At 50.2% G+C, this 12,311-nt stretch overlaps 1 protein-coding gene across 4 annotated transcripts in view; it reads right to left on the bottom strand.

Annotated features, from left to right (window-relative positions):
- Positions 1–2,012: 2,012 nt before the first annotated feature.
- Positions 2,013–12,311, bottom strand: part of INPP5D (inositol polyphosphate-5-phosphatase D) — a 136,885-nt gene continuing 126,586 nt past the window's right edge. The window contains exons 25-27 of one of the 4 annotated variants that reach the window (XM_049888468.1): positions 11,415–11,696; positions 4,242–4,843; positions 2,013–3,266 (exon numbers count right to left, since the gene is read on the bottom strand). In XM_049888468.1, the coding sequence (XP_049744425.1) occupies positions 3,217–3,266; positions 4,242–4,843; positions 11,415–11,696 (934 nt within the window). In that variant the 3' untranslated portion in view covers positions 2,013–3,216. The remainder of the gene's footprint in view (positions 3,267–4,241; positions 4,844–11,414; positions 11,697–12,311) is intronic. The other 3 variants (XM_049888469.1, XM_049888470.1, XM_049888471.1) reach the window with 3 other exon arrangements.

The following is a 12,311-nucleotide window of genomic DNA, read 5'->3' as shown; positions in this document are numbered from 1 at the left end:
AAGTAGAGGGTCAGTGAAAAAGAGGAAGCCACTCAACGAGATGGACTGACACTGTGACTTCAACAACGGGCTCAAGCATAACATTGATTGTGAGGATGGTGCAGGACCGGGCACTGTTTCATTCTGTTGTACACAGGGTGGCTCTGAGTTGGAACCTACTTGATGGCATCCAACAACTAAGGCAGGTAATGAAGACAGTGCTTGTGTGCCCACTGTGCTTGGTCCATGCCCAGTTTCAAACTGAGTCTCTGTAGTCCCATCTGGCTGGGAGCAATGCATTTTCATCATACCACCATAACACTCAATGGACCATGTGTCTGCCCCCTGCTTTCTTGGGGGTTGGTGGTGAATGAGGGTCCTGCGCATTGGAGGGAGTCCTTGACCAAGAAGATGGGTTGGACAGGGGTCTGGCAGTGCCTCAGGCAGAACTCTCTCTCCAGAGCTAGACAATGAGCAATGACAGGTTGACACCAATTGGTGGCCCTCCTTGGATGGCAGGAGCAGGAACTCGGTGCCTGCAGGGCTTTCAGAGCCCTCACCCCCACAGGAGCACACGGTGGCCCTGGCTCTCAGTTCTCTCATGGCCCCTCCCTCTTTTCCTTTCCTAACTGCAGCGTCCATTGATGCAGCCTCATGAAGTGGGACCAGTTCCTTCTGCAGACGTACATCCTTATCCTCACACATCAATCTGAAACCATCGACATTTCAGCCAGCCCGCATATTCTGTGCCATATCTGCCACCCTCCATGATGGCCTCCACTCTACCTTCAGTTGAACCAGGCAGCGTGGTGATCTCTCAGGGGGCATCTTTGTGAATCCTGGTCAGAAGAGACCCCCCTGCATTATATTAAAGTATTAAGAGGAGTACTTATACTTGCTATTTGGAGATGAGTGAGGGTCAGTGGCTGTGGAAGGCAGCTTCTAAGATGGCTCCCAAGAATCCCCACCTTTGAGTATGCAAACTCTTGTGTAGTCCCCGTCTGCATAGTACCAGGGTTGGTCTGGGTGACCAAGAGTGCACGACAGAAGTGATGGTGTGTCACTTCCCAGATTAGGTTATAAAAGACATGCAGCTTCCATCTGAGGTCTCTGTCTTAGATCACCTGCTCTGCAGAAGGTAGTCACCACGTTGTGAACAACCCAGGAGAGGCCCACGTGGGAGGGACTGAGACCTCCAACCAACAGCCGTCAAGAAACCTCTGAGGCCTCAACCCACAGCCACATGAATGAGCCCTTGGAAGAGGACCTTCTGCTCCAGTCAAGCCTTCAGATGACTGTAGCACTGGCCAATGTCTTGACTGCAACCTCATACAAGACTCTGAGCCAGAACCACCCAGCCAAGCTGCCCCTAGATTCCTACCAATAGGAGCAGTGAGATAATAAATGTTCGTTGTTGGAAACTGCTAAATTTTGCTGCATTTGTTACAGCAATAGCCAGCTGATATACCGGCATAGCTAACAGCAGAGACAACAACTTCTTTACCTCGAGCATATTCTTCCCATTTGGTGTCTTTTCAGACCATGAGACACCAAGGACAGAAGTACAAGGATGATGATGTCTTTATTATATGGTCACACCCTTGGACTGCAGAAGCTGTCTGTGCTTCTGTTGAGTGCTCATGTGTGCTGTGGAGTGGGGTGAGGTGGGCAGGGAGAGACCAGGAGACTGGGGGACATTCAAGAAGTGGGTAGGGATTGAGTCCAGTAGCCATCAGCAAGCCCTGAATGTGTGCTCCACGCTGGTAACCTTGGAAGAGAGGACTGAGAACAGAGGGCGGTGAAGGACCACAGCAGTTGGCTTCCTGTTCTACTGGGAGACCCCCAACTGCTGCAGGGGAGTCCCTAACCACAGCCCCCACAGCGAGCACCTGTAGGGTGGGAGGATAAAGGACCTACCTTCTCAGGACCCAAGACTGTAATGGAACAGTGGGGTCCAGATACCTCCAGACTTTCCGGAAGCCCTCAGAAGGAAAGCCTGTGGCTCATACCTCTCAATGGGAGATCATCTCTGGATAGAGAGAGGTGCTACTGAGCTCCAGACCCGACATCCTAGAAACATGCTTGTGGCTCTGAATATCAGCAGAAAAACACCACACGGGTGGGCGCCGAGTAAAGAAAGGTACAATTTATTGGTTACACAGACTGACACCTGTGGGAATATGGCGCCTTGTTCTCCTGCACACCCACACACCCAGGTTCTGTTTCTTACAATAAGTCTGTTACTTTAAAAAACAAAACAAGAAAACACATCTCCAGTCTATTCTCTTAATAACCGAGGAAGCAGGGCCAAAAGACGGATTTCGGGAAGAAGAAAAGGCTGCCCTGTTTCTAGAGCCTGGAACCGAGCGGCCCACCCTCCCTGGCAGCCAGGCTGGAGAACACAGCTTTCGGGAACAACAGCTAAGACTCCTCCATTAGCACTCAGACATCTGTGTAGGAGGCCCTGGGCCAATCCATGCCACCAAGTGGGCCTGGGATCTCTAGCCCCGGGCCAAGGCTGGACCTTTCCACAGAAGTGTAGATGCTGACTGAGTTTCTTTCTCCTCTGGCTGATGAACTGAGGGAAGCCAGGGAGATGCCTGCTCTAGGCTTCTGCTGAGCCGGAGCTGCTGAGGCTTTAGGCAAAGCAGTTTGCATTGCTGACGCTAGCCTGGCCAGCTTCACTGAACCTGAAATGAACCACTGAGACTCTTCAGCTCCCCAAAGGTCAGGACCTTGCCTCACTCCCAAAGGACAATGGCCCTTTTAATGCTTTGTCCAAACCACTCTGGATAGACACCCATTTTGAAATGATGGGTTTGGAAATTTGGGTTTAGTTGATGAGGGAGACACAACGCTGAGGCTGTCCTGACAAAATGTTCAAAAAGCACTTAGCGTGGTACTGGCACAGAGTGGGTGCTCAGTACATGCAGCCATTATTATTATTATTAATATTATTATTATTAGGTATCGATGCCCCAACCTTCGAATCTGCACTCTAGATTCTTGCTTCGAAATGGCGACCAGGATAGCGCTCCTGGGTCCCAAGTACCGAGGTCAAGCTGGAACCCAGGGTGCTCGCTCCCTTCCAGCCTAGACCTCACGCCACACTTCACAGCCAGCGGTTCCATGGGCCACAGGGAAAGAAGCTAGTCCCGCTCTGGACAACCAGGAAGCCTTGTGATGAAGCAGTAGGAGCAGCTGGCAGAAGGTCCCGGCAGGGGTCTGCTGGGCTGCTTACTGCTCCTCTGGGCTCCCTGTCTTGCTGGCGGCTCCCAAGGGCTTCACTGCGGGGACAAGAACGGACGGTATCAGGGCCATATTCAACCACAGATTACCCCAGTTCCCTACATGCTGAGAGCTTGACCAGGCTTCCTCTAACACATAGCTTAACAGGGCCAGCTTGGACTTTATGCATATTCTAATATATATTAAAAAAATGTAAACATAATAAAGATATAATATAGTAATGATATAGATATAATATAGTATATATGTAAATGAATATATATATTATACACACACCTGAACCCCTTGCCATCGAGTTGATTCTGACTCATAGCGAACCTATAGGACAGAGTAGAACTGCCCCATAGAATTTCCAAGGAGCGCCTGGTGGATTTGAACTGCCAATATTTTGGTTTTTTTTAGCCATAGCACTTAACCACGACGCCACCAGGGTTTCCATAGTAATTCTCCCTATAAATCTACAAGGCAGGCAGCATTCATAAAAAAAAAAAAAAAAAATTAATAGCCCCCTTTTTTTAAAGATGAGTAAACTGAGGCAGGGGACCAGGATTTGGGAGAGCTGGGATTCCAATCCGAGACAGTCTGGCTCCAGAGTCCATTCTAAACCACTACATTTCTGCACAAAGAAAAGAGTTATAGGAAGGAAGGGGACGTTGTGCTTGAGGTCTCTAAAATGCTGGGCAAATTTTAAGTAGTAACGATGATGATAATGGAATATAAATTATATTGGCTCCATTCCCCGACGGAGCCTGATTCCTACTGTCCTGATGCAAGGCTATGTCTTTATACACAGCCCCTCCTGTAAGCCTTTCAGAGAGGCGAGGTAGGATGTTGGATTTGGGGGGCAGGCAGCCCTGGGTTCCAATCCTGCCTCTCTGTGCCTTCCTCATGAAGCAGCCCCTCCCCGGCCCCAGGACCACTGTCTCTGGGAGCCCAGCCCTGGGCACAGCCCTATGCGCACACACAGACGCGCACACACCGCGCACACACACAGGCGCGCCCGGCCCGCGCACCTGCGCGCACCTGCATGGCGGTCCTGCCGAGCGGCCCCTCCTCGGGCCGGTGCTTGCCTTGGTGCGGGAGCTCGGCGCTGTCGCGGTAGTCGCGGCCCTTGGAGTGCTGCAGCTGCAGCACGGCCGGGCTTTTGACGGGCAGGGGCGGGCGTTGCTGCGTGGGCGCGGGCGGGATCTGCTGGCTTATCTCCGACCTGGACGGCTTCACGGGCCTCTTGGCCGGCACGGGCGCCAGGGAGCTGGCCGCGGGCTTGGGCTTCCCTTGGTTCTTTTCCCCGCCGGCTGCCGCTCCGCCCTCTGTGGTGGAGGACGTGCAGGTGAAGGAGCGGAGCCGGGGCGTGGGGACCTGTTTGCTAGTCCCCTTGGAGCTGTCGGCCTCCTGGGCTTTGGTGAGCAGGATGGCGGGTGAGGAGATACCGGGGTCCGGGCAGGGTGGGGGCTCCTTCCTCAGCATCTTGGGGGATTCCTGCTCTTTCCTGGGCACCGGCTTAGGGAAAGAGCTCACAGACCCATACAGCGGGTTCTCAAACATCTCCGGCTTCTTCAGCTGCAGGTTCTCCTGGAGCGGGGGCTCGGCCATGTTCTTCCCCAAATCGCTGGGCCTAGAGCCGCGGGGAAGAGGACAGAAGACGGGGAAGAAACACGCGTTAGGACGAGAAGATGCTGTGTTGTTTATCTGTTGATGTTCTCCTAGGCATTCTCTGTTCTTGCCTGTGAACTTTTCCTCCATGAAAACTGTTTACACCAGAGCATGAGTGAGCAAGGGGCACTCTACTGAAGGTTTTGTGAAAGAAATACCCGCAAACCCATTGCCCAGTCGATTCCAACACACAATGACCCTATAAGAGAGAGTAGAACTGCCCCATAGGGTTTACAAGGCTGTAATCTATGGAAGCAGAGTGCCACCTCTTTCTCCTGCAGAGTGGCTGGTGGGTACCTTTTGGTTAGCAGCTGAGCGCTTAACTACTGCACCACCAGGGCTCCTCTTGGGAGAAATGGAAGAGAGTTTACGTTGCCTGTCCAGTAGCATTAGGGAAATGCAAATCAAAACCACAATGAGATACCACCTCACACCCACTATGGGGGTTCTAATTAAAAACCCAAAACAACCAACAACCCCAAAATGGAAAATAACAAGTGTTGGCGAGGATGTGGAAAAATTGGAAGCCTCCGCCATTCCTGGTGGGAATGTAAAACAGTATAGCTGCTGTGGAAAACAGTTTGTCAGTTTCTCAAATGCTAAAAATAGAAACACCATAAAAACAAAAACAACCATTGCCATTGAGTTGATTCTGACTCATAGTGACCCTATAGGACAGAGTAGAACTGCCCCACAGAGTTTCCAAGGAGTGCCTGGTGGATCTGAACTGCTGACTTTTTGGTTAGCAGCCGTAGCACTTAACCACTACACCACCAGGGTTTCCAGCAATTCCACTCCTAGGTGTATGCTGAAAAGACTTGAAAGCAGAAACTCAAACAGATACTTGGACATGAATGTTCACAGCATTATTCACAATAACAAAAAGGTAAAAAAAAAAAAAAAAGCCCCCAAATGTCCATCAATGGACGAATGGATAAACAAAATGTGGTAATATATACCATGGTACATTATCCAGCTATAAGGAGAAATGAAGTCCTGATGCATGCTACTACATGGATGAACCTTGAAAATATTATGCTGAGTGAACTAAGCCAGACACAAAAGGACAAATATTGCATAATCCCATTTATATGAAATATTGAGAATAGGCAGGGGCATACAGGCAGGAAACAGATTAAATGGGGAGTGATTGCTTACTGGGTCAGAATTTCTGTATAAGGTGATAAAAAAAAAAGTTTTGGAAAGGAAAAATGGTGATAGTTGCAAAAAAAAAAAATTCTGTACCTTTAGGATTAGTGCACTTTACCGTTTGCAAGTTAAACCTCAAATAAAACACCTTTGAGGACATTGAAAAAAGCTCCACTCTCCCAAATATAACAAGCCTGCTCCTCCCAGTCTGTTCTTCCCATACCAATAGGCCTCCTTTCCTGACTCCCTTTCTTCCCTGCCAAAAATCCCACAACCCCTCCTCTGCTGTTTCCAGCAATTCTGCTCTGACCCTCATTTGCATGCCTGCTCAATAGCACTCCTCCTCAGAAGGGAGTTCAGTGCCAGTTGGGTTACTTGAGGGTCTCAGGTCAAGAAGCTTCACTTAACAACCATTTGCAAGGCCTACAACCACGACTACATGTGAGATGCTGTTCCAGGCACAGGGACGGAGATGTGAACAAAACAGCCAAAATATCCTGGTTTCAGGCACCAGTGTTCCAGAAGAACACATGCTCTTCCCAACTGCATCAAGTCCTCTCCCTGGAGAGCTTCCGGTGAGTGTGGTTCCTTCACCTCACAACTCGTAAATGAGAGGAACAAGATGGCGGCCGTGGGGAGAGGTTCGTGTAGGGTCGTAAAGTAGCCAAAGATCAGGAGCCAGAAAACACGACTGTTTACTTATGGGCAGAGACAGAACTCCAAGGTAGGCAAGAGCTGTCTTTTCTTTGCTGTTCTTGTTTTCTGATTTATCACTGCTCTTACCTGAGGTAACTTCCTGCTGAGCAAATTGCAAGGAGGAGGAATGGGAACACATTTTGCTTTCTGACCAAAAGGGTAATCTCCCAGGAGAGTGTTCCAGATCCTGTTTTCTACAACAGGAAGCTGTTGTGAAGAAAATGTGGGCACCGTGGAACCCACTGAGCTGTTCAGGCCGTGACACCTGCTACAGGTAGAACATCTGCTGAGATGCTGCCTAAAGGTTGCTGAGCGGCCGAGTCTAGTAGACTCTTTGGGGAGTAGGCGTGGGCTCAGGGAACAGAGAAGAGATGTCATCCTCACACAGTGCCAATGATCAGAGATGATGTGGGGTTTCAGGCCACGCTAGCCTCAGGGATGTGCCAAAGGGGGCTTGACTGTAGACTTGAGGTTTTTGCTCATTACTTTTGGGAAAGATCTGGAAGCAGTTGCATAACTAGACATGTTTGGGACTTAAAGAAATACTTCAGAAAGCCATTCCTCTACCCCTATCTGGATCCTCAGGGGCCTTAGCTATGAGTTAGGGGAAAAGGGTGTAAGAGGGTAGAAGCAGCAATGACCACAAGTTTCAGATGAAGGAGTAAGAGGGAGAGTGAAAATGAAATGCATGACCCAACGCCCAACCACCCCACTTCCAATGGCTGAAAAGTGAGGAGGGGGCTTGCCTGAGAGAGTTAGGGGGCAGAGCCAGGAAGCGCTGCCCCAGAGGCAAGCATTTTTGTGATTCCAAAACCTGAAACCCCAGGAAAGTGCGGGGGGTGGGGGTGGAGACAAGTGCAGTCTTCCCTCTAGGAAGAAGCTTCCATCAGGTTTGAGAAACAGACTGAGGGGAACCTGACCAAAGGTAACAGGAAATGGGTGCTCATAGGAGGCCCAGGTTGTTGAATAAGGGAACCAATGTCCCAAGGACAGTTAACTCTGTGGCAAAATGACTTTGCTTCTCAGATTCAAGAGACCCTGAATCTGTCTGCTGTTCTAAGGAAGCTAAGCACTGGATCAGGATCTGAGAAAAGTTCTGTTTCTAACCCAATGGCTTCAGTTGAGGGTGACCAACCATCTCAGTTTGTCCAGAATTCAGGGGCTTCCAGGGATGTGGGATCTTCAGTGCTAAACCAGGGACAGTCTTGGGCAGATGAGGATGATCGGTCACCCTACTTGTATCTGGGGCAATAGCAGGAAGACATGGAAGGTGCTGGTTTTCGCTCAGGTGGAACCAGGGTCTGGAGCTGCAGAGAGGGCTGCAGGCAGGTGTGGGAGCTGCCAGGTTCTTGCCTCAAACAGCACCTTGGTGGGAACTGAGCTTGGAGAACCCCAGCCCTACAGATGCCCCCATTCTGAAGCTGTTGGCTCTGGGGCTAGAGGGGACACATTCCACTCCCAGTACAAGCTGCATTCAAATTGTTAAGCACAAAGATATATTGACTTAGGGAACTTAAGAACAGTTCACTTAAATAATTAAGCTCCTTGTTCTTTTTAGTTGTTGATACCTCCATTTTCTGGGGTCACCAAAGAATGACCCTTACTGAACAGGCACCTCGATACCCACAGTGCTATGGATTGAATGGTGTCCTTCAAAAAGCTGTGTTGAAGTCCTAATCCTTGGTACCTGTGAACATGATTTTGTTTGGAAATAGGATCTTTGAAGATGTCATCAGTTAACATGAGGTCATACTGGAGTAGGGTGGGCCATAGTCACATTTGAATAGTACCCTTATAAAAGAGGAGAACAGACAGATACACAGAAGAAAGACAGCTGTGATGCATCTACACACCAGGGAATGCCTGGGGTTGCCAGAAGCTGAGAGAGACAAGGATCCTCCCCAGAGCCTTCGGAGAGAACACGGCCCTGTCAACACTCTGAATCCGAACTTCCAGCCTCCAGAACTATGAGACAATGAATTTCTGTTGTTTGAGCCGCCCACTTCGTGGTATTTTGTTATGGCAGCCCTCGGAAACCAATACACACCATATGCTAGCTTTTGTCCTCATTTTTACAGAGAAGGAAATTGAGGCTGTTTGTCCTTCTAGATTTATTAGGGAATGACCAAAGATTAAAATGCTGAAAACCAAAGGTGTGGAGATAGACACAGCTGAGCTCAGGGGTAATCATCTACCCTGTTTCTTCATCTCCTTCCTCCCTGTCTCCCTCCCTGCCCTCCTTCACTCCCTTCCATCTTCCCATTTCCTGGAGAAAAAGCTTAAGGAACAGAACTGTAAGCTGCCCCTCATTCTGGAGGAATTCCAGGTGGGCCATGCAGAGAAAGGCTGGAATTGGAGGGAGAACAGTGTTACTGACAACCTCGCATGACAGACAACCTCACTGAGGAACTAAGGCCTCGTGGAGAAAAGAATAAAAACCATGTTAGGGAAGGAGAGGTGGAGAGTGAACCTCTGAAGTCATTATAAGTAGTTTATCCTTACCGAAAAGAAACTGTAAAGACGGCCCCCCAAGGGAAGACAATGGCGGTGCCATTTTGCACATCTGAAGTCACTGTTAACTGGGGTCAGTGATTTTAATTTCCATTTATCATCCTGTGGCTTCTAGACACTTGCAGGGCTCCATGTTTCCTCAAGATGCTCATGACATGCCTTGCTGTTACGGCTGCATCATGGGAAGCAGCCGTGGCTTTGGGATTTGTGACTCCAAGTGTGACGTCATTCCCAGGCTGCTTGGCCCAGTCTCCTCTCCTGCTCCCAGCTTTCTCTAACCTCTCCTGGTCTTCCCCAAAGCTCATGGCCAAACCCTTCTCCTTCTGCCGGGCCACCTCCCTTCTGAGCACCCAATCCCAGTTCCTTCTTTTTCTAATTGTCCTCCACCGAGGGACTAAAAAACCAAGGCCAAACCCATTGCTATCAAGTGGATTCCAACTCAGAGTGACCCTACAGGACAGGGTAGAACTGCCCCGTAGGGTTTCCAAGGAGTGCCTGGTGGATTTGAACTGCTGGCCTTTTGGTTAACAGGCAACACTTAACCACTGGACCACCAGGGACTGGGAAACTGCACATAGAACAGGGGAGCCTGAGGTCGGGGTGGGACTTCTCCAGGGGACTTTCCACTACTGCTCCACGGCCTCCCCCCCGACCCCCACAAGGACTGGGAGATGGCCCGAGGGTGCACTGGTATAGAGCTGAACTCTTCAGCAAGTGTAAAAAAAAGAAAAGGAGGGTATTTTTCTTGGCCATAAAACCAAAACCAAACCCACTGCCATTGAGTTGATGCTGACTCATAACAACCCTGTAGGACACAGTAGTACTGCTCCATAGGGTCTCCTGGGCTGTAATCTCAAAGAAAACAAAGATCCTCACAACTGGACCAATAAGCAACATCATGATAAACAGAGAAAATATTGAAGTTGTCAAGGATTTCAGTTTACTTGAATCCACAATCAATGCCCTTGGAAGCAGCAGTCAAGAAATCAAACAATGCATTGTGTTGGGAAAATTTGTTGCAAACGATCTCTTTAAGGTGTTAGAAAGCCAAGATGTTACTTTGAGGACTAAGGCACACCTCACCCAAGCCATGGTATTTTCAGTCGCCTCATACGCATGCGAAAGCTGGACAATGAATGAAGAAGAACTGATGCGCTGTGAGAAGAGCGAACACATCTGTCTTGGAAGAAGTACAGCCAGAATGTTCCTTAGAGGCAAGGATGGTGAGACTTTGTCTCACGTGCTTTGGACATGTCATCAGGAGGGACCAGTCCCTGAAGAAGGACATCATGCTTGGTAGAGGGTCAGTGAAAAAGAGGAAGACCCTCAGTGAGATGGACTGACACAGTGGCTACAACAGTGCCCAAGCATTGGGAGGATGGCACAAGACTGAGCAGTGTTTTGTTCTGTTACACGTAGGGTCACTGTGAGTTGTAACCAATTTGACGGCACCTAACAACAACCACATCTTTCTCCTGCAGAGTGGCTGGTGGGTTTGAACCGCTGACCTTTCAGTTAGCAGCTGAGCGCTTAACCACTGCACCACCAGGGCTCCTTCTTTTTGGCCGTATCTTTATCATTTTCTACCCTATTTTTTTTTTTAACATTTAAAGTTTGCACCAATAGGTCAGGAACTGGAGATGCAGCAAACATTTACTGAGTGCCTACTATGTTCCACCAACAGAGGCAGTGGTGGTTCAGTGGTAGAACTTGCGCCTTCCATGCTCGATACCGGGGTTCGATCCTCGCCCAATGCCCCTCCCGTGCAGCCACCACCCATCTGTCAGTGGACGCTTGTGTGTTGCTATGATGCTGAGCAGGTTTCAGTGGAGCTTCCAGACTAAGACAGACTAGGAAGAAAGGCCTGGCCATCTACTTCTGAAAACCCTGTGGATCACAACAGTCTGAACCACCATTGATCTTAGGGATGGCGCAGGGATACTGGACAGCGTTACATTTCAGTGTGCGTGGTGTCACTGTGAGTTGGGGGTCGACTCGGCAGCAGCTAACAACAACAACCCTAAGCCCCAGGCTCTGAGGACAATCAGTGAGGAGAGTGGACGCACATCCTAGCCCGCATGCAGCTGCCACTCTCAGGGGCACGAGCTTCCCAGGCAGTTAAGACCCAGTGACTCCCATTTGCAGAAAAGGGAGGTGCCCTGGTAGAGAGAACTCACCTTGACTCCTGTGTCCTGAGGCAGGGGCCCCAACCGGCTGGAGAGGATGAAAACTTCTTGGGTGATACGGGCTGTTGCGAGGGTGGTGTTGGAGGACTCTCCCCCTTTCCGGGCCCAAGGGAGGCGTCCTTGGGCAGTGGGTCGTAGTTCCAGGCTGTGGGCTGCTGCTCAGGGGAGATGGCCTGCTTCCCATGCAGGGACATCGGTGGTCCAAAGGGCCCCACACCCATGTAGTTGGGGTTAATGATCTCGGTGATGCTGGGGCCACTGCACAGTGGGGCCCTGTGGGGGAGACACACAGTCACACCCAGAACCCCCTTCCTTTCTCAGGGTGAAGACACACCAAGCAGGATCAGAGGACTATCCTCTGATGTCCCTTGGGGCCCCTCAGGTTTCTCCTCACCTCCTTCACTTCTTTGTGGGCAGTGGACTGTCCATTCATTAATTCACTCATTCATGCAACAAAGTAGTTACTGAGGGTCTGGTAAGTTCCAGGCCCTGGGCCAAGGGGGAATATGGCTGGAAATGAGATAGCCACGGATAAGCACAGTGACAGAGAGACACGGTGTTTATGCATTGCTGAAGCCTAATGAAAGAAACAAGAGAGACAGACAGGCAAACAGGAGGGCAGGCACCGCTAGGGAACTGGGTGGCCAGGCAAGGTCTATGTGACAAGTCCTGTGTGATAAGAAGAAGGGAGGGGGGATGTTCGCGGCAGCAGTATGAGAAAAGAGCAAAGGCCTTGAGGAGAGAAGGGGCTTGGCTCTTCCAGGAAGTATGAAGGCCAGTGAGCCAGTAGGGACAGAGGTGAGCAGTTGGCAAGGGCAGCAGGGCCCAGTGACAGTGGAGGTGAGCAGGGCAGGGCAGGGGGCTAGGAAGGAGTCATGAGGCAGGGCC

Source organism: Elephas maximus, chromosome 6 (genome assembly GCF_024166365.1).
Source record: "Elephas maximus indicus isolate mEleMax1 chromosome 6, mEleMax1 primary haplotype, whole genome shotgun sequence".
Taxonomy (NCBI): Eukaryota; Metazoa; Chordata; class Mammalia; order Proboscidea; family Elephantidae; genus Elephas; species Elephas maximus.
This window is presented reverse-complemented; position numbering and strand designations above follow the sequence as displayed.